The sequence below is a fragment of the Apteryx rowi genome, unplaced genomic scaffold, assembly GCF_003343035.1.
Source record: "Apteryx rowi isolate R43461 unplaced genomic scaffold, aptRow1 scaffold_98, whole genome shotgun sequence".
Taxonomy (NCBI): Eukaryota; Metazoa; Chordata; class Aves; order Apterygiformes; family Apterygidae; genus Apteryx; species Apteryx rowi.
Genome location: NW_020451293.1, coordinates 1,759,129 through 1,785,998, shown reverse-complemented (window position 1 = coordinate 1,785,998; position 26,870 = coordinate 1,759,129). Strand labels below are relative to the sequence as shown.

General features: G+C 44.9%; 1 protein-coding gene across 2 annotated transcripts in view; it reads right to left on the bottom strand.

Moving 5' to 3' along the window:
* Positions 1-26,870, bottom strand: part of RBM6 (RNA binding motif protein 6) — a 57,195-nt gene that overhangs the window by 10,104 nt on the left and 20,221 nt on the right. For both annotated transcript variants that reach the window (XM_026054987.1, XM_026054988.1), the window contains exons 6-13: positions 7,669-7,743; positions 5,922-5,982; positions 4,718-4,786; positions 3,276-3,527; positions 2,065-2,225; positions 1,219-1,316; positions 688-730; positions 73-133 (exon numbers count right to left, since the gene is read on the bottom strand). In XM_026054987.1, the coding sequence (XP_025910772.1) occupies positions 73-133; positions 688-730; positions 1,219-1,316; positions 2,065-2,225; positions 3,276-3,527; positions 4,718-4,786; positions 5,922-5,982; positions 7,669-7,743 (820 nt within the window). The remainder of the gene's footprint in view (positions 1-72; positions 134-687; positions 731-1,218; positions 1,317-2,064; positions 2,226-3,275; positions 3,528-4,717; positions 4,787-5,921; positions 5,983-7,668; positions 7,744-26,870) is intronic.

The following is a 26,870-nucleotide window of genomic DNA, read 5'->3' as shown; positions in this document are numbered from 1 at the left end:
GATTTCTACATGTCAGTGCCCTTTTAAGGAAGAAAAGACTCCACAGTAGGAGTGAGGCAGAGCTTAGCTTACACTGTGCTCTGGTGCGTCTCTGTGATTCGCCGCCCCTCCTGTCCCTCATGCCCCTTCTGCCCTGGAATAAGTGAACAACACAAACAGATCAGAGACTCTGACAAACATCATATTGTTTTTCCTCCCTCCCACAGGCTCAGAGTTCAGGAAAACAATCATTTAACTACTCTAAATAGAAATCAGGCAGACGTAGCTTTTCATCTAACAGAACAACCAGCAGTGTTGCAAGGCACAAGACCAGCTTCACTGAAGCTTTACATCAGGTGCTCAGGGTAATCCACATCGAAATCTCCAGCCCATTCTGTATGGCCCTGCAGCCCAGTAACACTAGCAGTAAGGAAGAGTAAGTCACTCTGTAAGTGTGCAGTATACAATAATCCAGCCCAGCACTCTCTCAAGCAGCATCTGCACTCTGCACTGCACTTCTGTGCACATTATAATCCCGGTGTTATTGGCACAGTGGCAGTGAAGAGCACACTTCAGCCTTAGGTGAACATTCCACCTTCAACATGCTGACATTTCAGCAGTCCAAAGGGAGAAGCCTAACAGTCAGGTCTATTCCCCCTGGTGCTCCCTTCCCTCTCCGCTAGCTGCTGGGAAGCTGTGCAGACCTACCGGGCCATAGTAGGAATTGTCGCCGTGCTCCCCATAGTCATTCCTGTGGAGATAAAGGCTGCAGGTTAATGCCTGTCTGACTTCACAGTAACCTCAGAGTACTCAAAACGATCAGCAGGACCACAAAGACAGGAAGGGCATCTTCTCTGGCCACCCGTTGGATTGCGCTCATCCCAGGACAAAGAAAGGCCGTGTAGATGACTGTTGCCACAAAAATTATGCCAACACTCTCTGCTGAATCAGCAAAGGCAATTCTCTCCAACTGCTTTTTAAAAAGCCAAACCCGTTAACCTCCTCAGAATGGGATTTGATGGCTGGACAACAAGAGGAAGTCACCTGATAAAATGATTCATCCCATACTGCTCAATCACTGAAGCTTCTGCTCTGATGCCTTCAATTCACCTCTCCAACCAATTTTTAGGTTGTAGGAACTTCTGTGCTAATCCATGTGCCAACCTTTAGGCATTCAGGCCGACAGTGCAGTTCTAGCCTTACAACAAGGGACAGCTCTCCTGCCTCATCTATCCATACCTTCTCCTGCCTGTAGCAAGATTCACTTCCACCGTGCGTCCATCAATGCAGATTGGGGGATCCAGATTCTGCAGTATCTTTAGCAACCTCAGTGCCTCCTGTGAAACGAAAGGAGAATTTTACATTCATGAGAAGGAAACATAAGCCCATTTCCCAAATCCCATCTGCCTGAAGGGAAGGCTTTATGCCTAAGAGCAGCACCTGGATGACCACGCTAGGACATGAAATACAATGTGCTTGTCTAAACATTAGTGAAAGGTATTTAAGATAACACAAAAAGGATATATGCATTGGTAGTTCTCTGCTTGTCCTGTGACCATTTTCAGCAGCCAGCTAAGATCCACATTCTCCTAGGGCCGCTTGACCATGCAGCACAGTGGTTGCTGCTGCCCCAAAGACTTTGTGAATACCCTCTGGACCAATGTTAAACACAGATACGCAGTCTGGGTATCGCCCTGACTAAGGAGAAAATGTGAACCTTCCAGTGTGGCACTGCCTGTTAATTAAGATTTGCACCTTTTGCAAATACAGACCATTAAATTTGAGGCCCCTGCAAACAAAAAAATCTATGCAAGAGATGCTTAAGTTTGGGAGGGTCTACAACAAGACGCACCAAGGAAAGAAACTCATTCAGCATCACAGCTGTGATGACAGACTTAATCTTTGGCTCCTGAAGCTAGAGAGCAAACAGATTCTCCCTACATCTAGCCAGGCAAGCAGGAGAGGCCACAGCTTCAGGACAGCTACCTCACAAATACAGCTATTTCCTACATTCCTAAGATTCCTCTGCTACTACTGCCTACAGATGCCAAGAGAGGGAGTGTGTGAAAGCAGGAAGCTACTTACAGCATGTGACTCCAGTTCAATGAAGCCATAGGTCTGCCCCATCCGGCCAGCCTTGTTCTTCATGATGCGCACACTGGACGTGGAAAGACGCACGTATGGGGCCAGGAGCCCCACGATCACTTCCGGTGGGGTGAATCGAGTAATACGCTTCAGCATAATTGCTGAGAAGCAGAAAGAGAAAGGTGGCAGGGAGACAAAAAGTATTAAAAAAAGATCAATTCAGATCCAGGTTTACTGTGACAGCAGGATTAAAACTAAAACCACCCGCTGCAATGGCATGACTTCTTGCAGTTAAACACTGCATAATCCTCACTCGCTGGGTGAGGAGCTCAATGTGCCAGTCTCCTTTCAGTGCAGTTCTGCCTTCCCAGTTCTGGCACCAAGCATAAACACAGTCACTGCTGAATTATGCAGAAGGAATCCCTGTGCAAGGGCCAAGGCTGCGTCATCCACAGACCCCAATGGCAGCAAAGCACAACTCTCCTCCCTGCAATTCAGCATCCTACAGCAGCAATGAGCCCCAGGAGCTAGGATATGCCACAGTGCAGGGCAATAGCAACAGAGCCTGTTATCACAGCGCTGCCATCTATGAAAACCTCTCGACAAAGGGRGCAGTGGTAGTTCAAGGGCTGAGTGATGGGAAGCAAAGGTTTCTGACTCCTCTCCGCTCTGCAGCTGCTCAGACTTCACTAGAGAGCGAAGGGCTCTCTGGACACTTCACACCCTGATGCAGGCCTGCAGCGCAGCAAGATCATGTGGGGACCCATTCCTTCTCCCCTCTCCCTCTGGGATAAAGTGACTCCACCTGAGTAGGACTCACTGACCACACACACAGCTCTGCTCTGGTCCAGGATGGTTCCAGGAAAGGGGAAGGAGGAGTGATATGGCCTGGTGTCTGCACTGACCTGGACTGAAAGAGGGAGAGTAGGCTGGGGAGCAGGCCCTGAGCTGCTGGCCCCTTTGGAGTCTGGAAGCCGCCTCTTTTTTCTCTCCTGTTTGCAAGATGCTCAGACTACCCTCTCCAATTGCTCACCTTCCCTTCCCAGAAAACAGAGGAGAAAGGAGGCCCCTCCTCCAATGAGTTCAGCCATATAGGAGTTTTACCATATGGAAACAGCATCCAGAGGTTTTAGTGAAATGCTACCCCTTCTGCTGATGGCCTCATGCAACACAATCATCGGGAGTCCAAATTTGGCCCCTCTGCCACTCACTTCTGCTTCCTCCACTGTCCTGTGGTGTGGTTTCCTCTGCTTCTCTCTGGGAAGGCAGTTCCTGGTGACGGTCCGTGTCCCTTCTCTTCTCCTGTGAGGGCCGCCGCTCTCTCCCTTCATCTCTCTTCCTTGGCTCCTGTTCTTGAGGCTGGCACTCCTGCTGTGGAGCAGGAGCTGAGGGCTGGAGAGGCTGCTTTGGAGATCCTGGTTGTCCTGATAACTCTTGCTCAGGTTTTTCAAGCTTTGTCTCTGCTATTAGAGAAGAGATATGGACTGGCTCCATATTCAGTGTTTCAGCAAATGTTTTCTTCCACTGCCTTCTGGCCACTGGAGCAGCTGGCTTTAGAAAAGACTATTTAACCTATTATGCCCTTTGCATACCCCATGTCTTAACACTTTATAGACACAAAGTGTGGAAAGGGAAAGCTAGATACATAGCTCATCCTTCCATAGCCTTGTTTCACATTGAGGTCCTTCACCTGACCTCTCCTGTCAGAGCCAAGAGGCTTTTCTGCCTCCTTTTGGTATTGGCTTTTGCCTGGCCAAACATGAATCAAGGATGGATTTGGCCCATCCAGGTCCATGACGACCCACCTTGCAGTGATATTGTTACTATGCCTGATGTATTCTTAAACACCCATAGCTGAGCAGTATCACAGACTAGTAATTGTCACTCCATCTCTATATTAAAAGAAAACTAGGTACAGACAGCTATGATTACTAAGTGAAATGCAGCATAATTCAATCACTGATTTTATTAGGTACCTACTCACCACAGATGAGGTAGGCACTATATGGAAACCCCTCCTCGCTACAGGCTAGCTATGCAATACAGAGAAAATCAAAGCCCATCAAGGTGCTTGAGGGCCCCTGAAATATCTGGCCTCACTTCAAAAGAGATCCTTGGCTGAGTTTCTAAAGCTGTTAGAAAGGGAAGTCTAAGCTGTGGGGCTGCAAAATCAGATGTCACCAGCTTTCACCTGTTGTTGAGATCTTGAGATCTCTTCCCACTAAGAGGAGGAAATGAGAGCTCAAGACTCAGCACAGTGAAGCTGTACCCTTTAAATGCTGCCACAGAGCATCTCCCAGCTCTCGTTCTGTTTGGGCAGCGGGAAGCAAGAGACACAGCAGAACGTGCAACTATTTAGCACACAAATGTTGAGACAGCTGCACACTGACCTGCTTGGTTGTCAGCACAGCTCATGTTGGATAGTCCTGTACTAATTTGTCTCCAGCTTGCAGCCTGAAGACTTTTGGCTATACTCCATGAGTAGCACCCCATGTAAAATTTGCATATGAAACCAGTCTGCATGTGCAGCTGTGAGAACTGCTCATGCAAATTACATGTTTTCATCCATACCTTTAAAAACATGGCCCTTAAACAACTTCCACCCCAAAGAACATAAGCATAACTCCAGAGTTGGAGAGAGCAATTCTCTTACTGAATTCTTGCTCAGCCGGGGTGTCCTCTCCCTCAGAACCACCTCTGGACTCTGGACCTGCTCTGCTCCCTGTAAGAGAGGCATGTTAAATCCATTTCAAGACCATCAGTCACACAGCAGGCAAAAACTCATGCAAAGCTGCAGTAATGACTGCATATACCTAGAGACTTCACTTATCTCACCTAGCAATTAAGGGACAGTCATGCAGGGGTTACCTTATTACAAGCATTCTCACAATCAAAAAAAACAAAACCAAAAAACCCAGGGCAGTAAGAGGCATGTACCACAGTCAGTCTTCACAGCATCTTAAAGGCTCTGTTTAATTTGATCCTTGGCAGTTTTGATTACAATATGCAGTTGTGTTGACCAAGGAAGGCAGTTATATGAATTCTGCCTCCATAATGCTGCTGGAGGAGTCACAGTGAAAGGAAAGCACAATATCCACAGGGACAGTGCTTCAGTAAATGGAGCTCTGCACCAGCAGATATTTTAATGACCTTCTGCCTAGGATATGCGGGTAAGAAATGCAAAATATCAGAAATCGACTTGAAAAACAGCAGTAGAGTCAAAGCTTATACAGCGCCTGGTATACCTGCTCATCCAAAGAAAGTAGTTCCTGAAGAAAGTGTTGCTTTGGCACTAGCTCCCTCAAGCCCAGAAGAGCAGAGGTGCTGGTGGGGTGGGGAGAAGCTCCTGCAGGAGGCTCCGCACTGTTGGGAGCAACAGCCTTCCAGTCAGCAAAGTGAGTTTAGCAGTTCAAGTCCTGGATTCACCTCTGATCTGGGGAGCCTCAAATCACTAACACTGAAAACATGCAGCTGCAGCTGCCAAGGAAGGTAGGTTGCGGGGAAGACATCTCGCCTATGGCCAGCAGTACCAGCTCACAGTCCTGAAGGACACACAACCTGTGTCACTGGGGGTGAGGAACGATGCCAAAACAATAGGAAGGAAAGGCCTTGTGCAGTAAGACATCTCTCCACCAAACCTCACAAGAACAGAGAGAGCCTGGTAGCAGCACCTCCACATGCAACATCTTTACGTTGGACAGGGAAAAGGGTCTAGATGAAGCAAGATTAGTAATACCCCTATACAGTGGCTCAGCTAATCCACCACAAGCACAGAGAAACCAGAAGACAGAAATTTACTTGTTAGGGCAGATGAAACTTTTAACAAATAAAATGCAAGGGGGACCAGATATACTCACCATCTCTTGGGAGCTTGCAATAGGAGCAGGAAGATCTGTAGCCCACAGTACACACCTTACACTGCAATGGAAGATGGACAGCATGAGGCAGTCACATTTTGAAGGTAGTGGGAGCAAAGTACTCCAGAGGGCCAAACCCTGCAGTGCTTTTGGAAAGCAAGTTACAGCCATGGAAAAGTTACAGAGAGAGTCTGAGAGAGGGAACAGGCAATGGCAGCAGGAAGGAAGCAAAGCCTTGGCTGGAGCGCAAGGGAAAAGCTCCCACGGCTCACAGCTGGGATTGGCTCGGGAACAGAAGGATTTTCACACAACTTCTGAGCACAGGTTTGTTCACACCACTGAGGTACTTCACTAGTAACTCAGACGGGACCTTTCCCCCTCCCAAGTGATGCTGGGCCGAAAAGCTCCATGCTAGACACCATACTGCCAGCTACCCTATTGCTTCAGAGAATGCAGCTACCTTTGTTTTTTCCTGTCTCAGCTGACTCCTGAAGTAGTGACGAAGTCCTTATCTGAGCTAAAAGACACTTCTACATGCTGATATAATTCTCTGCACAGGGACAGTCAACAAACAGACATCTGCCAACTAAGAGGTGAAGCTGAACGGGCTGGGACAGTTATCTCAGAGCCACTGTGAAAAGAGTTGAGCGCCTCACCATCCCTGATCTCTCTGAATATGGCGTCCCTAACTTCCTGTTCAAGCTCTTGCTTGATGCACTGATTCTCTTTCATACTAGTTTTTCTTCTAACTGAGGTCCTGCAAATGCTCTGAGGCATAAAATGGCTCTTTCAGGCCATGCTTGTGCACAAAAACTGTAGGGATGTATACTCCAGTTACTTCTCGTTGCACTGAGAGCTGCTGCGAAACCACTGCATGATGCTTCTGTCTCTACCTGATCCCTGGAGCATTGCAAGCACAGACGAGGATAGAAGCAGTCCCTAATAGTGGCTTTGCTGGCAGCTGGAGTGTGTCCAGTTAGCCTCGACGAGGGTCTTCATACACCAGTGTGATTCAGTGCACAAGGCAGGAGTACAAGAACTAACCCCTTCCCACCCTGCTGCAACCTTTTGGTTTGCAGTCAGTGGGAATGAGGGCAACAACCCTGGCTCTTCACTCTAGCACTCTTCCCCAGGCTACTGTAGGTGAAAGCATCTGTTCTGGACAACCCATGGGAAGAGCACGGGAACAAAACTGGCACTTGAGCAATCGTGCCACCCTAGAAAGGGGCAAGGCCCAGTCTGTATTAACTACTGCCTGGACACTGCACTTATTACACTCACATCTCAATCACAAGTTCCTGTGTGGACACAAACAGGAGGTTTGCACTATTACAGAGGTAAAAGCCCTAGTTATCCAGGCAGTGGAAACACTCACAGTTACACATGCAGACCAGAGCAAAAACTAGCTCCCTTTTGGTTGGCAAAATCAATACCTCATTTTGGCTTTTAAGGGGAATGGATCTATATACACATCCCCAGTCTCACATGTTAAAAGGGAGCCACTGCATAGGAGTGAAGTTGCTCTGTACACAGGCACTGGCTACCTGTACCAAAGAAACATGCACTCATAGATTGTAACAAAAAAAGCTAGGGGAAACACAGAAGCTTAGAAGATGCAAGAGATTCAGGACAGGTTTCACCCTTAAGGCTCTTCAGTCACTGAGGAAATGTCTAATGCTCTTCTCGGCTACCACTGCCAAAAAAGCCAGCAGGGGAAGAACACAGCTTTCCCTGACCGCGTACTTACACGTTTGCAGCGCCAAAACTCTGGGCACGGAGTATACTCAAGGGTCACTTCTTTGCCGCCAATCGAAAGGGTTCCCTGTTGAGACAACGGGGTGAATGACAAATGAGCCCAGTACATGGAGATGACTCAAAGGCAAAGAAAGGGGTTAAAACTCTGGTTTCTAAAGGCCTTGTTTCGCAAGTGAAACAGAGAAGGGGAGAAAGTCACCCGGCTCAGTTAGCTGGAGCTTTGCCATGGAAATGGAAGGGAAACTGCCTGTGCCCTGCTCTAGCACTGAGCTACAAGCTGTGTATTCGCTCCAGAGGAACTAGGCAAAAGAGGCTTTGCCACTTCCCAGGAAGAGCAGAGATGGAGTAACCAGAGCACAAGATGGACACTGCTTTAACTTGCTTTTGTCCACATGCTGGAAAGGGGCAGCTGGACAGCCTCCTTCACACTAGCCACCATCAGGCTGGTCCCAAGGCAGCTACTCAAGGAGGAATACAAGGGAAAATACCATCGAAGTGAGAGAAATGATACTTGGGTTAGTCTTCATGTCACCCATGAGACCCTGACTTTCCTTCAAGGAAATATGCCGACACATGGCAAGGCCACTGGCTCCATAGCCAGCACAGCCACCGCTCCGCAGCCAGGCCTTGGTGGGGCTGGCCTCGAGCCCTTGCGCAGCAGCAGATGGGCTGAGCGCACGGCAGAGGAGCTGCACTGCCTACCAAGGCACACTACTTCCAGTGCCACGCACCACACTGTGGGAGCCCAACGATCCCCAAGCTTTGCTGAAATGCAGCCGACCATAGGGATTTTAAGGAAGAAAACAACTCAGAGGTTGTCCAGCCCCCTTGCTTGGAACAGGCTGCGAAAGCAGTGAGCAGTGAAGCTGCCGGTGGTGCTCATCAGACGTGGACATGGCCTGTGCCCGGGCACACAGGATGCAGTCTGGGAGGCAAACGCACGGAGCAGATGTGACTCCTGACAGAGCTCAGCTTTCAAACACCTGAGATGTAGCATGTTTGACGCTGAACGGGCCAGCCTGCTCCAGACGGGAAAAGGCACTCGGCGCACCCAACATTTGCCAGCACACAAGGAGAGCAGTACACTTTCTTCTCAATTGCCCAGGTGCTATGGGGGGGTCTGAGAGGAAATTTCGGATGCTGATGTTTTAGTTTTGAAAAAGGGCCACGGCACCTAAAGAGAGAAGCCCTCTAACAAATCTATGATCCAGTTCCAGTACGTGCCAGTGCACAGACAGGAGCACTTCTATACTCCTCTCCAGTTGGCACATGGAAGAGGGATGTGCCCAGACACCTGTGCACAGCCAACGCATCTCTCCACAGTCAAGTCTTTGCTCACAGTCAGCCATACCCATCTCATGGCAGCTGGCCTGGATGCAGCTCCATGAGGGGCTCCCTACTGATTCCCAGGAGCTGATTATTTTCAGCCATATAGGATCTTTCAAGGCTGGGGATCATCTCAGGCTTCTCTGTACGTTACACCCGCTGCTCTAGTACATGGTTACATTGGGAAAAAAGACCAGTGTAAGAACAACAGAGCAAACATACAAAAATAAAGAAAATAGTGTCTACAGTATGGCAGCAGCAATCTCCAGAGACTGCAATAACAATGAAATGTAGGTCATGAGATGTCTCACGTCCCTGGAGGCATTGCCAAACCATGCTATCTGCCTTTACTAATACCGCAAGCATCACAAGACAATAACGAGACTCAGACCCATGTCTCCCAAGCTCCAGGAGAGCAGACGTTCTTCTGGCCCATTTCTTGATGGTGCAGAAGGGTGTCAGGGAGTTGCAAATAGCTTCCTGGGTACTCTGACCCAGGAGCCTAGTCACTCAAAGGCCCATAGAGCAAACCATGAATGTAAGAAAACAAGTTCCCAGAGTTAATATTCAGAACTCATGATATATCCATGCATTTACTGTTGTGCTGTATGTGACAGAGATGCTACGAAATAAGGAAAGTAGAAGGGAAGAGTTTATGGGAAGGAATCACTCAGCAATGGCACAACAATAATCCTTTAGCCCCTATGAAAAACACAGCAGAGAACGTTGGAGACCACAGAAACAGAGGTGCCCACCTGGCACTGCCCACTCCACAGGGTAGGGTTTTGCCACCTCCCCTCCTCTGTTGCCTGCTTTTTATGGCCCAAGGCCATCTTGTTCACCCTAGGCCTATATGCGTTTAACACATTAAAGGTTTCCTTTCTGCCATCCAGTTGTTCAAACCCTGCTTTCCAGCCTGGATTTGCCTTACACAAAGCTGAGCTGTTCCTAGACCTGGCCGAGAGCTGCCTAGAGCACAGCGCTGCGACCTCAGACACAAGGAACCTCCTCAGGGGCTAGTCACAACATAGAGTATTGCTTTTTTAACATGTCTAGGCGAAGGTTTGTACCTGGGGCTTTAAGGCACATGAGCAAATGTTAAGCGAGAAAGACAGGGAAGTGGAAATCAAGGCTCTCCCAACTGGGACTGCATCGGCCCCTTTGAGATGGACATGCTCCCTCTCCCAGGCAGAGCACCCATCACATCACGCACTCAAAGACAGAAAGTGGCAGGAGAGAGATGGCTAGAAATGTCAGCGCCAGCCTCAGGAGATCGACTGAGCACGGGCAGTGAGAGAAGGCAGGGTGCACATCCTTGCAAGCAGAGCTGCGCCCGCTCTCTGTGAGCCTAGAAGTCCTTAGAAACAGCAGCCAGCTGGCCAGGCTCCCTCAGCATACAGTGCAAGGGGTCAGAGCCCGTCTGACGAGCTTTGGGAACAAGGACAAGAGATTTGAGGACCCTTCCGCTGTTAAGGCAAGTGCATCATACAGTTTCATTCTTCCACCAGCTATTGAGGTTACAATTTGCCAGAAAGTTCGTGTTTTTCTCTTTAAGGAAGATTTTTTTTAAATATGTATGATGCTTGTCTCTGCTGTAAATTCAGTTCTCAGAGACCGCAAAAGGTGTCACTTGCATAATTACCAATTTCCTTAACACCCTGCTGATTGCCTGTTGATTTTTTTCAAGCTCTGATTCCCTTTTAATAAAGTCATTTTCAAGGTTGCAATCATCATTTAACACACCAAAATGTGTCTTTCATTTAGGACACACGTTGGCATGATTCAGTATCTCAGTGACTTTAAATTCCTCATTCCCTCATTTTGTTACGAGATTCTAACCCAGATATTTTCAAAACCTTTACTTCCTCTAAACCATGTCACTGCTTATTCTTCTTCAGTTATATCTTGTTCCTTTTCTCCACAAAATGTTTTTGATAAAACTCATTAACTTTCAGTTCACTGGTTCCAACTGGGCAGATCTTTGTGGAGCTACAAAGATTATCAGAATATTTCAGGGAGAGCGCTAGGAAAAAAAAAAAAACATAAGCCAAGGATATACCACATCATGATGCTACCCAGACAGTAATGATCTCTTCTCTATTCACATATTTTATCACAGACCTCTAAGCAACTCACCTGTGCTGTGCTTGTTAATTCTTCTTCTTAGGGATTTTCAATGTCCTGTACTTCTGAGCAACTCAGCCTTTTCTTTTTAAATCACTTTGCTAAAGAAACATCTCTCTGGTCCTCCCAGTAAGGAGCTTCTCCCTCAAAATTAACAGTAAGAATACAGTTGACTCACTAGGGAAGGGTTTAAAAGGCAGTACAGCTCTGCAGTACTAGAATACAGAGCTCCTTAGCGATGGAAACGCCAAGCTTTCCAAGGGTACCAGCAGCTTTTACTTTTGACTCTGAATTTCCAGATTAAGCAAAACAGAGCATCCTCACTTTACTGATGGGATCAATGTTTTATGTTATTGTTAGATGTCTTTCAAATACAATTATACATGTTTTATCATTTAGAGGTCTGTTGAAGATACAATACTGGATTCCTAAGCGATACAACAGAAGATAAAGTTGTTTCAACTAAATTTCCTAAAAAATCGTCATCACCTGGAATAAAAATTGCCAATAACCCAGTATGTAAATATTACTGACAGTAGTCTCCAAACAACTGAGYGATCCCATCACAGGACAGTTCTCAAGAGCCATGCCATGAAACTGCAAAGCCTAGCTGGGGAAAGCACATGCAGCAGCAATGTTTCGGTGCCCTTCATTGAGCAGAAACACATTAATAAGTGAGATCCCCCAAAACACAAGAACCAGCTGGAAATGAAAAGAAGTTACTTTAAGAGAGGGAAAGAAAATGGGAACATCTCTTAGCCACGATAGTCACAGATGATGAAATTTTTCCAAAAGCACTTGGAGACAGCTTATCATCTGGGCATGAGGCTTCAGAAACAGGGCACCAGTTTTACTACAGCAGCTTCCAAGTTCTTTGTCACTAAAGGCAGTTAAACAAAAAGCATTAAATGAATATCTATATTATCTAAATGATAAAGGCAACCTTAACTGTAAGATAAAAACACACCGCACTCCCAGCAGATGTAACGCCCACTCAGGAGACTTGGTTCTAAATCATCTCTCATTTAACCTCTTTGCAATCGTATAATTTTAGCAATGAAGGAAACTCGCCTCCTGCTCCGAATAGACCATAGCTAACTCAAATGAGCAGGGGAAACTGCGTGTGTTACTAAGCACTGCAGGTACATGAGCAAAGATCACTTTGACTTGGAAGGCTTTGGATGCCCTCTTCCCACACTGGAAGAGACCATGCTTCCTACAGAAGCAATACAGCTATTGACAGGGCCGTGAGGCAGGCTTTACTGCAGGTCAGGCATAGCTAGCAGTCTTAGGAATTACCCCCTTCCACTGCTTATCTCCCAATTAGCATTTACATTTGCCACACTGATATTTTTTCATGCTTATTGTCAACCTTATAACGATGATAGCTGGGGTCTGAGGAAGGGGAGAACTCACCAGCAAAATGTCTCCACACTCTCAAAGACTGAGATTACAGAAAAATACAAATCACCAGTATCAAAGGTTTCACAAACTCTTTCTTTGAAGAAATCTTGGAGTTTCCAAGCATGGCTTGAAGAACTTGAAATGTCGAGAGCTTTTGGACTACGGCACAGTCCCTCAAATCAAACCTGTCTTTTGCTTTAACCAAATTTGGCCAAATATTTAAAACTCTAGTAAAATCTCACTTCAGAGCCTGTTAACAATGAGTTGACACCTCTCCAAGTATTCTACCCCATGGGTAATGCTTCAACAGCCACCAAAGGGGTTGCCAAACTGCATGGAGATGTGGATGCAGCAAACAGTGCTGCTGTGGTTGGCTGTGGAGGAAGGCAGATGTGCTCCAGTTCGTTCACTGGGATAGTGACTGCCCGTTACAGTCCCTTGTCCCAAGAAGGGCCACAGGTACCTAACTCAATGCAAAGACAACTGTCATTCCCAGCTTCATGGATCACACATGCCAGGACTCGTGCGGTCATTCCTAGGAACCGAACCCAAGTCTCAGCTGTGGAGCCCCCAGATCCATGAGGATGAATAAGCCAGTTTTCTCCCTGGCTATAACCGACGAGCAGCATCCACGAGAATGCAGGAAGCAGTATTCCCACATTCCTCAAAGGAGATGCCTGCAGCACAAGCAAGCTGTATTCAGACCTCAAGTGGCTGGCTCACATGCAAAACTGAACACCACTTCAGCTGATTATTCCATTATACTGTTCGCACACTTTAATTAAATGGAAAATATCTGTGCCACGAAATGAAAGGCTCTGGTGCCCATCTTGCTAAGTAATAACCAAGGTAGAAGACTGACACATTTCCAGTATTAAAAATGAACTGAAAATATCATTTGCAAACAGATAGAAAATTGCATACAAAGATTACAACAAAAGAACGGTTACAGGCAGCACAGCAAAGCAGTCAAATTAAAATATCAGAATTAACCTTGCTTATATGATGTTAATTCAGCCTTCTGATGTGTATTTATTATAATTAGGATGGCTAGCCAATAACCACTATAAAACAATCATTTAAAAAATGATTAAAATTGATTAATGACTTCTTTTCTGTCGCCTTGGGGAGCCTAAATAGTATCCCCAGAGGCAGAGGAGAAGGAAGGCAGGCTGGGAGTATGGAGGGAGCCTATGGTCACAGCAGCACTTCCCAGAACAGCAAGCTCCCACCATCCTCAGGATATTTTCCAGTCCTGGCCTCCAAACCCAGCAGACCACACAGCACAGGGAGATAAGTGGCTGGATCAGGCTGACAGCTGAAGTTGGGCTATCTATTTACAACTGCACATCAGACTGCTTTCAGGTTTTTCTCCTCTTTGGTTATGAGTATGGTTTACAAAAACAAATTTAACAACCACAACCACAGTGCAATCTAAATTACACAATCTCATCCTGTTTTATTGGCATGGTTGCTGTCTCAGTACAAAGGATGTAGGGAAGCTGGCAAGAAGAGCACAGTGCTCTGTCCCTTTAGGTATTCAACTTTACATGAAAACAATCAGACAGGGTCAAACACCAAAGGTCCCTCTACCTTGCATATCTCCAGCTGCTAGTGGAATTCATGAGGCAGTAGCTTCTGGGGACGGGGTTAGGGGCCAGCAGCAAGACACCAGGAAGGGTAAGAGACCAGCTGGATGTCTTTCAAAAGAAGATCATCTCAGTCACAGAAACTGGCTTTTCACCCTGATTTTTCCATACGCTGAAGTTTTTATCTCCAGGCTTCTTGGCAGCTGCTGTTCAAGAGACCCAATTCTACAGAGCAACAGGCAGTGCATCTGCTCACCTTTGACAAAAAAGCAGCTGAGAAAAGCTGTGAACTCACAAACCACAATCCATCTGTAACTAAACATTCAGAAAACAGCATGACAGGGAGAGCTGAAGAAATGAGAGCAATCCAGCCTGGTGATATTACAATTGATCTGGTGTTTCCTACAGGAACAATAACTATAAGCAAATTCCTACAGATGGACAGAAAAAAAGGGCTGGGATGCAGTGGTACTTTCCTCCAAGTCTCTCAGCCTCCCTCTCCTGCTCCCTAACCATTTGCAGCTCAGAGACTTCTTTTTATTGGCCTGACCTATTGGTGTCCAGTACTCTACTGCAGAGTAGCTGACAGCCAAGACTGATGATTCAAGATATGCTGAGGAAGAGGATGGTCTGAGAAGTGGTGGATCTCTGGGGAACAGTTACATCACCAAGTGGATCCAAGCAACATTGCTATGTATCATTACAGGCCTCATGGTCTATCGAGACCAACACTGAAATGAATCTTGCATAGACACTGTGTTAGTGGTCACCTAGAAAGGAGGATGTTTGCCTCCTGAGTGTCAGAGATGCTATGGAGCTGAAGAGCACATGGYATTACTTTGAAGCATTCAGGAGCAAAGCATTAGTTTCAAAAGTGATCCAACACCAACCAGCATGGGCTGCTCAGAGCTCAAAGGGTCTTTAAGGTCAGAGAAGGCCTAAGACTAAGAGCTCAAAGATGTCATCAGCAATGCTGAGTTAACAGAGCACGGCTTCAGGCACATTAAACAAAACTGGCACTAACAGACAGCTGAGGCATTAGGAGAACTTAAGAGTGCTAAAGATGTAGGAGCTAAATATAACAAATTAAGATGCTATATAAGGATTATCTTATCCCAGACAGCACTTGGTGCCTCTTTTCAAACCCCTTTCACACAAAACTCGTTATCCACTTACACTGGGACCATCTCTATGACACACAAACTTTCCACTTCTACTTGCTCCCAGATGGCCTTCCTCAGGCCTCCCTTTCTTCCTGGTTATCCAGGGCATTTGTCCTTTAGCAGAAATCACCAGTCTCCTCCAGCATCCTTTAAGTACGTTCCTATTTCCACAGACACCGTATCTACCCTGCCGAGACACCTCCTATTTTCTTCCTTCGATTTATCCTTTGATAAATTTCCTGGTCACCAGTCATACTCTGAGCCAGTATCTTTCTACATCTCATCTCCCTGCAGCTGACACCTTTTGCAAATACACACACAAGCTCCCTCCCAGACTAGGCCAGCTCTCTACATTTTATTGCTCTGCTTTTGAACTCCAATTCACTTCCAAGTTAGGAAACTCAAAGTGCTTATGTTTTAAACATAGCACGTGCTCCGCTTGTCAGCACACACAGTCCTGCTCAGAGAACAATACTAAAACAGTCAGTACAGGCAAGCTCCCAGTTACAGCTTCAAGAAGGACAACAGTTGTGTTGCAGCTTGAGGAAGCAAACAATGTGCAAGCATCTAGGACTTTACATGCTATAGGGCCAGCTTTGGGCAGTACATGATATGAATGCTTCTGCATTCGGGAAAACTCTGAAAGTTTTCTTTGATCCAGTGAAGCACAGCAGACCCTTCACCTACCATTCACCTACCACTCACCTACCTTGGGGACATCAGGAGTTAAAGGATCTAAGGGGGGCAAGTTTTATGCTTTGGTGTTACTGGCTGGGCTTCTGTTCCACAGCTAAGAGAAGCATGGGTGGTTAAGAACTTGTTACAGGGGGAGCTAAGAATGTCATGCAAGTCAAAAACCTGTGCCAGTGCCTAAAAGAATGTGAATCGGGTTGCATCCTCTATTTGAAGAACATACTTAGAGTTTCCAAACTGCTGCTCTGGTGCCTGCACATATTTCTCAATACTTATATAGCCACCTTCTTGTTCAAAGGTTGTCTCATCCCATAATGCTGTTAAACAATATAAAGATTAAACATGTTAGCACAATGCAATCGTATGCACTAATCCACTCCAGGCCCTTCCTGTGTGCTTCCCCCAGGGGGACTTTACAATTAGCAAGGGCAATAGGAAGCTGGAAGGACAATGAGGAAAGGCCCAGCTCCTTACTTATATATTTGAAACACAGTATCAAAACTTGTAGCATATTAAAGATCAATCCCAAGGGAAAATCATGTTGGAAAAAAAAGTCTTCATGGAGCAAATTTATTCCTAGGCCATTCAGTGTATTTGATTATGCATTTAAAGATCCCACACCAAAATAAAAACATGCCTTTTTACCAAGACATTTAACTCGAAGATTACACATCAGTTCCAACATAGCTTGATCTGTGTGATGAGCAGAGTGCAGGATGTTCTGCAGAGCAGCAAATGTTTAAGAGCACGCAGAGTGTAAACTGGCAACAGAACAGTTCGAAGGCTCTTCTCCCCCAGACATGCCTCACAACTCCCTTCTGCGTTCATTTAATTACGCACTCAGAGCCATCACTGGCAGTGTTTTCTGTTTATTAGTTTAGTTTATCCTTCCTGCAGCAGGAAAGAGACCCAAAACCCTGGCTGGGAGGCAGCAACTCTTGTAGGTGAGAAGTTCTGCCCTTGGAGATGTCATTTCTTCATCTCCCCAAACTCCCAGTTAATGGCAAAAGAGGGTGCCTGGTGCTGATTCCAGAAGAGTAAGAGAAAGACCTAAGTCAGCTGCTTGGGGAAAGGCACCAGCAGTGCAATGCTACCTCTGTTTTCTGAATGATAATTCCTATCACATCACCGTAACCGTGTGCGCCAACATACAGGCTTGTCAACAGAGCTCAGCTCCATCCCATGCCTGAAGGCAAGAAGATCAGTGTGCATGGAAGCTGTTCCTACAGTAACCTTGACACCAGGGAAGGAAAGGAACGTGCTTCCCTGTTGTGTCAGAAGTGCCCCAGCTTGGCTGAACCTCATGGATTGGGTAGGGGGAAACAGCGTGCACAGACATCCTCTTAAACTGTCACATAAACAGCATGGAAGCTGGTAGCACGGTTATTACCACTTGAGTCTCTTCTGGGACTCTGTCACCTAGGGATGCCTACCATGAAGGGCCGTATGTTAAACATTTTGGAATTCACTTACATTTAATGACTGTCCCTGTACAAACTGGAAGCCAGAAAACCAGAAAGCTAATTTAGTACAAGGGACAGAGAAGTAGGCAGTGGTACAGGATGAATACTGATCTCACATGGAACAGGCACAGAAGAACGCGTTGCCAGGGGGGAAAATAAACCCTCAGCCCTGCTCTCTAGTGATATCACAAGTTGGGAAGAACCAAGCAGACGTTCATCTAGGACTATAAACACTAAAATGCTTTATTCATCTTATAATTAATGTACAGCTTAACACAGTCTTAGTGAGACCTCACAACCTGATTTTCCATGTAAGAAAATAGTTATTAGGTTCTGAGGACTTAAAATCACTTCCTCTATTAACTCCGCTCCTGAGATCCTTGATGGAAAAGTACAGCAAAAGTTTGCTTGGGTTTTTACTGCCATCCTGGCTCAAATTAGGTACATGAAGCCCATCTGAATGTTGCTAATTTTCTGCTAAGACATTTACCGTATGTCACAAAAACTAAGATTTCCCCTGTCGTTTATGAAAATAGGAGAGAAATACTTTGCTCTTCTTGTTCTAAAGAAGATGCTTTCAGAAATCTAAATACTTACATCTCATGTTTAGAGCTTTACAACCTTGAGCTTCATTAAAAGTGTAATTCATTACATGACACATTTGATTTTAGATCACTGTCCTTTGGGGAATCTACTTTTGGAAGCTGCTTGCTCATCCTGCAGAAAACATGACTAATTGAACTTACAGGTGGTGTGAAGTGGTGGAGATGCAGGAGGACATTTGGATGTAACATCTGGTAGTTGTCAATGCACACATGCAGTGCAACAGTGCATCAAAGCAATCCTTAAGGCAAAATGCTACTTTCCATCAGACATTTCATTGCAATAGGTCAACTCCACACTTCACAGTTTCAGTATTTTCCCTGCTCGTCTTCCTCTGGGAGCAATCATAGCCAAAGATATAGCAAACTAGTCACACAGTGGTGTGAGGACCTCTCAGATATCCAGTTGCTGTCCTATTCACACACACTGGGTTAAAGAGGCCATCAGATATGATGCAGGAAGAAATTCTCCCTCTCGCAAATGAGAAAGGAGGACTAGAAGGGTGTGCCTTTCCTCTGATATGCAGAGGACAGTCCTCTCACAGCACCCTCTGCACCCTTTCACCTGACCTGTTCTCTCATCTGGCGCAGACAGAATACTGGCATTGCTCTTGAACACCTCCAAGCTCTTCCTGCAGCATACAGTGGGATTTTGTGACTTTTTGTAGGTATTAAAGCTGTAATAAGAGCCTTGAAGATGTCCCGTGGATTGCAGGGGAATGACATGGACAACACTGTGTGCCTTTCTGTGCTAAGACCTGTTTCCTCATGTCCTGTGACTGATGGATAACAGACACCATAGTCCATTCAGGCATTTCAGTCCCCGTTTTTCCACTTTAATCATATTTCATTACTAGTCAAGAACCTTATCCCCAAGACAGTTACAGTCAAACTATGTGGAAACAGAAATTCTCAAATCAAAGTTGCTGACTGCCCACTGTTTCCCAGAGCTTTGACCTTGCATCTTCAAATTATGGAACTTCTGTATTTAGCCTTTTACTTGAAAGATTCTCATAATCTGAGCAGAAGTGATAAAATTCAGGGTACTCTTTTCGAATGTACCCCAATTCAAAGAACACCAAATTCCTTGACTTATATTATAAGAGTCCATCACAAACTTGACTGGGAAAAAAACAGACCAAAATGCACGTTCTTAAGAGAATTCCAGTTCACGCTATCATACCCATAGTTCTGCAGAAAAGCAGTCTGACCATTGCTCTTCTAAGAGGAGGAAATAGTGCTTCTGCCTTCCTTGATCCCATGGAGCATGCACAGTTTGACACTTCTCTTCAGCCTCTAGCCTCAACCTCTTCTTTTCCTGTTCCAAGCAATCCAACATCAACAGCTCATGCATCAAGGAATGAAAACACCACCACCATCATGACAGCATAAAAGCATGAATGAACAGTTCTGATGCTGAAGCTAACAAAAAAAACCTCATCAAGTGAAAAATGCTGCAACATTTTGGTGTGCTCACAAATCTGCAAAATAACCCAGACAGACAAGACTTGCCTCTTAGTGCTATAATTAGGCTCAAAAGCCCTTACAATACATCTGGCATTGCTCCTGACATTGCTGGGAGTCGACTGAGAACGACTGCAATCTCTTTTGCAATGACAGGTCTTGTGAAAACCAGTACAGCAAAATTGTGATAGAAAATGATCTTGCTCTGGAAATGAAAGCTATCCTGTGCTACGTGATTATGCATGCAAGCCGAACCCATACACAGACATTTCCCTCCCACTGCTTCTGTGTTTCCTTTAAGTAATTTCAGTCATATCATCACCATCCACTTTCAAGAGTATAGAGGGAATTCCTGATAGTGCATCGTAGCTTTGTTAATCGTCAGCTTACTTAATGGATGACTTCAAAAGCGTCAAAACAAATTAGTGGCATGAATCCTATTAACTTTCAAATAGGAGCTTGATCGAGGGATTTTACTACTTCTTCTGAAATCACCATCTGACTACATACACAATCTATCAGTCTGTTCCAAGCCACTATTAATACCACTGCTGATTTACCATATTCCTCTGAAGCACTTTGATGCTACAAGGATGTAACCATTTGGAAGGTGTTTATAACAATATATTTGGATTTTCTACAGATCTGCCTATAAAGTCAGTCAAACACGAATGTAAACATGGTAAAACCCACATAACCTGGGAGTAGGGACAGCCCACACTCTTGGGTAACACACTGCCCTTTGTTTTAAGGTGAATCTGCACTTACAGGTAGCATTTGTGACCAGGTTTTCCGCCCTGAGACAAGGATATTCCATTAACAGATTAAGAGAAGAAGACTTGATGGTTACACAGAGTGAACAGCATCTGTATCCTGCACTTGTGGCCAAGGAATATACTGTTCGAGCTCAAGGCAAAATATCACCTACAAACTAAGTCAAAGGAACAGTATGTCAAACACCATCTTGTTTAGGAAAGAGCTTCATGTGCTGGCAATGACTGAAATAAGGCTGTTTCTTAGGCTTGGCTCTGCCAGTGAGTGCTGTAGGATATAATTTTAGCCCTGTAGAAGGGGCAGAGAGCAGGCTTAACTGCAGTCTGCTGCATTTCACATTCACAAGCAAAAGCTTTCATGTACCATCATTTTTACAACAGCCATGCCAGGTCCTGACAAAGGCTCAGCTGCACAACAGCGGTTCCTCACTTTGAGCCACCAGTGTAAGGACTGTTCACCCCAGCCCACCTTCAAAGGCTGCACAGCATCAGGCATCACCCAATGGGAGTGAATGAAGCACTGCAAGTACTTGCATATCACATCATAAATCAGCCAGCCAGGGAAGACTGGACACTTATCTTGGTAATCACTTACAGATGAAGTTATTTAAACAAACTTCAGGTAATCACATTATTTCTTAACATATGCCAGCTCAAGCTCCTGGCACTTTAAATAGAACATCCATCTCAACAGAGAAATATTTGATCAACAAGACATTTGAGATCTATGAGGAAAGAAGGGATATTTCAAAGTGACACCATCGCACATATTTGTTAATGTCAACCAGCAAGAAAAAAGGAAGCAACCAGAAGACAACTGTCCAAGGACCAGAGAGAGAGAGCAGTTTCATTCTGGAGAAGGGTAGGGAAAAATGTTTTAGCTGGAATAACCTATTTATAGAGCAGCCCAAGTGGACTTCAGCACCTGGAACAGACAATTCTGCAATGGTCAGCAACGCTTGAGTTCAGAGATATCCACTGCTGTGTCATATGCCTCTGTCAGAGATCAGAGATACTAAGGAAGTCCTGCTTATGCAACTGCTACATGATCCAAAGAGTTCTCCCGGAAGCCATCCTCTGGGAGAATCCCATTATGGAGCAGCAGTTTAGCAGCAGCAGCAACAGAGCATACAATCCTCGCCACACTGCTAAGGTGAGGCTGGAGGGAAAAAGGACAGGATTTTGGAAGAAGAGCAGGGAGGTGGAGGGAGATGGCAAGCTGGGATCATAAGAGTAAAGCTAGAAGATGCAGCTTCACAACTCTTCCAGTTAAAAGTAAACTTATTTTAAAATAAGTTAGTTAGCATGGTCTGCTTCCTGAGACAGGGCAGAACAGAGCTGCCAAGAAGGTGGTTGTAGTTTTATCTGGGTAAGGGCAGAAAAAACACCCTGATGGGCAGCTATCATTGACCGAAGGAAGGGTCTGAAGTCCTTGGCAGAAGATCTCGTAAGACCTCCTGTGCCAAAGGGAGAAAGACTCAGAGGATTCAAGAGAGCTTGAACTTTGAGAAGATAGAAGAGAAGAAAGTCAAGAGAAGTATTGTCAGTACAGTTAATTAACCAGAATATTCTGGTAGTTACATTTTACAACGTAAGAATACATTCTCTGCACAAGAAAGATCTCTGAGACACACAAAGATTAGGCCAGTCCTTCTGATCAGAGAAGTAGGCAGTGCTTTTATACACAGCACTACCGCAGGATATACACATGTAAACCCACACATGCAACCTGCCACAGGTCAACACAGGCGGATCTGACTGCTTATTCACAGGCAAACTTCCGACCAGCATTAGACTTCCTTACTGACCTCAGCGGCTTACAACCCAAATTAAATGACTGTACAATGCCATGGTTAGCAAGACACAACAATTGGGAATGAACAAATGACTGACTCATTGTGTCAGCCTCACCGACGTAAGCCCAGGGCAAGCTCATGACAAGGTCAAACAGTGAATCAGACATGGAAAAACAAACTGTGCTGCTTGGAAACCCACTCATCTAATTACAAGGTAGCCTAGAATGGGGAACTTTCCCCAGGTCACTGAGCCATGAAACAATTATTCCTCAATATGCATGTTTGCTAAATCATTAGGATGTTGACAGAGAAAGATAACCTAGGTATACAAGCCTCTTTCCTCTCCCTACACATGCTCTAAGTGGAAGACTCTAAGAAGCAACTCTAGAAATCCACACAGTTAAAAGCAGGACAGGCTTAATAGGGGAAAGAGAATGCACTCTAATGATACAACCCGTGAAAAATCCACACACCTAATATATACAACAAGAAAAACACAAGACAACATGTCAGTTGATAAACCCAGGAGGAAATATTAAAAGCAAGACCATCTCAAGCACTCCTAGACTACCAGGCAAATGGATTTCAATGTAGCTGTAGATACGCTCATTCCTAATCACCACATCCAGCCACAGGTTAACGCTAACATAGGAGAGAGCGACTTTGTCAAGTATATGATGGACTCAACATACCCTCCCCAAAAGAAAGCGATTTTTTTAATTTTTTTTTTTTTTATGTTTGGACACGCATTTTCTCTCACAAATCTCAACATGCTTCTTGCATCCTGCACAAGAGCATTCTTCAAGAAATATTCAGATGGTATAGATCACCAGAACTGAAGCTTTCTCAGGGTACCACGAGCTTCTTCAGTATTTAACTGGGAATCCATGCAAAGTTGTGGCTGGTTACTGCAAATATCTTTGGGACAGGAAGTTCTAGGCTTTATCTGCTCATTAGAGCCTCTTGCAGAGTTTAACATCAGCAGCTACAGTGAAAGACCTGTTAAGTCTGATCTGTCCTAGAAGTTATGCTCACTTAATATGCAGAAAAGCACTGCAGTGAATGGATAAAAGGAGATGGGCTCATAGCAGGAGAAATATACAACTGATCCTTCCAGTTGCACAGTGCTAGGACATGCTCAAATAAAGCAGGCACCTACAAAATATCCCTCTCCAGTAAGTAACAAGCAGGGAGTAGGGGTATCACTGCATTCAGCAAGCAGAACCAGAACCACTTACAGTGGTGCATCTGCATCCTGCACATGTGGCCAAGGAATATCTCAAACCGTTCAAGCTCAAGGCAAAATATCACCTACAAACTAAGTCAAAGGAACAGTATGTCAAACACCATCTTGTTTAGGAAAGAGCTTCATGTGCTGGCAATGACTGAAATAAGGCTGTTTCTTAGGCTTGGCTCTGCCAGTGAGTGCTGTAGGATATAATTTTAGCCCTGTAGAAGGGGCAGAGAGCAGGCTTAACTGCAGTCTGCTGCATTTCACATTCACAAGCAAAAGCTTTCATGTACCATCATTTTTACAACAGCCATGCCACATCCAGCCAAAGGTCAAGCTGCACAACAGTGCAAAAAAGCAGTTCTTCAACACATGTGAGTCTCTGGGCAGGAGGCACAAGAGCAAGTCTTGGACCAATTGCTCTAGCACATGCCTGCAGACCTCCTGCCCAACTTAGAAAGCACACATTTTTAGAAGTTCATGCTATAACTCTACCATTTCACCTCCTGCTTAAGAAGCAGGAGGGAAGGGGCAGAAAGTTGTTAATTACTAGAAACAAAAGCTAGGAAATATTTATGCTGCCAGTGTTGCTAAGTTTGAGGTCTAAGAAAACATTGAAGACACTACTATATTGTCTGTCAAAACTAATCATTTACTCCTGGGCTTCAAAAAAATTCTTTTGCTTCCATGTACATCACAGGCAGCTCCACCTCAGTGAAAACAGTAAAATATCCACGCAGCAGAGACTGGATCCCTCCATTTCTCCTCCTTCACCATCCTTTATCATACATGACAGTACCTGAAGGGTACTTCATTTCCCACCTGACTTTCTTGAACCCAAGAACGAGCTTTTTAAATGTGCTTCTTCTACAGATGGAAGAGGAGGAGAAAAGAGAATTCAGGTACTCAAATGGATCCCACCGCATACTGAGAACAAAAGTCATGGGATATATTCCCAAAGTTGTCGCCCAAGAAGCCAACTACTACACTGGGGGCTGTGCCAACTGAATGCAAAGGAAACGCAAGAAGATAAACCACATAACATTCTACAACCTTTAAAAACAAGAATAAAGGAGGGAAAGATTATTTAGGAAAACCCACATAACTTAGCAGATAGAAACCCATTTGCCACTCAAAATACTTTTGCCTCCCCAAAAGGAAAAGCAGCTCCTCACAAAAAGAAATCTTCTCTCATAAAAGTCAAATGATAGCCAACTTCAGACAAAAGACCAACAGGACCATCATAACCATCAAGCTGAAACAAGTGCTGCACTTGGGTTCTGCAAAACAACTCAACAGCCAATCCTCCCTACCTGCAAAGAGCCAGCCCAAAGACAGGACAGCTGGCAGCCAGCTCTTTGCTCAGCAAAACCTGCAGTGTAACACCTCTGTCCTAACAATAATGGCAATCCACTGCATTTCATATACATTAGATTGGACCTTTGAGCTGTAATAAATTGCCACCACAACAATCAATGAGGGAAAGCAATTAATAAGGGGGTTATTTTAGTTACTTTCACTGCAGCAGTGTATACAGGTGGAAGGAAACTCCCTTACAAAATTAGGGCGTCATAGAAGACTGGTGTTTTTCTTTAACACAGTGTATTTAGTAGAAAGACCCCTCAAATCTCAGCAGTCACATACACATGCTAGACTTACTGAATGGAGAGAGTTGGACCTGGTAAATCTGCAGTCAGCAAATTTGGAAATGATCTTAAGCGAATGCTGGTCTGTGCTGAATAAAAGAAAAGGACTTTACAATATAGGAATTATACAATATAGGGAGGTAACCAATTGTTCTCTAGGCTGGGGCAGTTAAATAGGCATTGAACAGCATTAAAAATGCTTTCTGTAAAAGGTGCTCATTCCCAGCCTGCAGAAAACTGAGGAAGAGGCAGGCTAGCTAGTGAAGTGCTAGGATGTCACCGTGAGTTGACATTGCTTTGCTATTTATGCTCCCATAAGCAATGGGACTTGACAAGGATAGTTGATAACCTTCCAAAAACAACTGAATTACAAAAGAATCTAAGTCTTAGCTAACACAAGTTTTTTGGGTTTTTTTTTGCAGCTTGTAAAAATCCAGATTAATTCTCAATCTAAGGAGACAATCTTGTATAACTCTACCCTGAAGAGACTGAAATGGGATATCTATTGTCTAAGGAGAACTGAATTGCATCACTCACTTTCTGAATATCTCAATTTCTGTTTTATTGAGAACTGAAAGTTAGCCTCCATCCTTGCAGTGAATCAGATATAAATCTTACCAATTTGTTTTCTTAAATTAAAAGTCAATTTTTTCAAATTCAATCCAGGGCAACATATAGAAGTGCACCTACGTGAGGCAATCCAGGGGTTACAAGTCTTCTGACTGACTTCAGGTAGCTTGGATCACCCTGGGCCAAGAAGCACACATTACTTGCTTCACTAGCTACAAACTCCTGTAGCACTACTACAACATGGTCAAGATTGGCATGTGCAGATGCTGGAGATGATCCCTTCCAAACACTCCCTCTTCCAGGTCTCCTCTGCACACATCACATGCACAGCCAGGTGGGGCAGGAAGGAAAACTGGAAGATTTATTATCCCAGCTGTTCGTAACATGTCCCASTTAGGCAGAACGCACAGCTAGGACCATTATCCAAATCTGGAGAGAAATTCTGGCAGCAGCTTAAACAAATGCCCAGAAGGAGAAAGGCTATATAACTATCCAACCTGAAGGCCTGCTGCAACCGTTGGGTGGCATCAGCGTAAATGGCACTTGAATGCCAACCAGAATCTCCTCCTGTGCATGTGTGTACGGTGATTTGCTGGGCTCCTTTAAGCACTCTGTTCAGTTTAGGGCCAGGTGCTTATAGGCACTTCACTGTAGCAACAGACCTATTCTGACCTGACCTGGGTAAAACACCTGTCCAGGTACCATGGGATGCTCTAAACAGGAGAAGGGGCAGGTGTTAACAACAGGAAGAGGAGGAATTCCCAAATTCCCAGGTATTTGGGAATGGCTTTTGCACAGGGACACACAATTTCATGCAAGCAGAACTGGGGAAAGCATATGTAAAGGTATTTGATTAAAAGGAGGGTCATACATAATCACAGATTTCTCAGTGACAAGATAATAAATTGGGGGGTGTGGCAGCACTGAAGGGAAAACAAAAGTTGTCACTGATGGTAAAATTAATAGACAATTCTAGAACTTTCCCTCACTGTGCCCCTCTCCTCTACTGCTGGGAATGTGCTGGGCTCTTTCCCACCAACAGAATTATTTGTGTAAAACATTTTTATAGGCTACAGTATCTCTGTAACTGAAACTAGAGGCAAATGCAAGTGCTTAGTGGGACCTCCAGAACCTCAGCTGTGAAGACTCATTAACTCTAAGTAAGTTTTTTGGACATGCACCGCTCTAAACCTGACTCATGACTCTCCTCTGCTGACAGGGCGGCATGGAATTCCAGGTAAAAATTGCTTTAAAGAATTGAAATGAATTCTTACTTAAGAAAATCAGGAGGAAGAAGATAGGGACGTAGAGAGGGAACAGGGATCAATCATTAAGTGGCTTCTTGTGAAT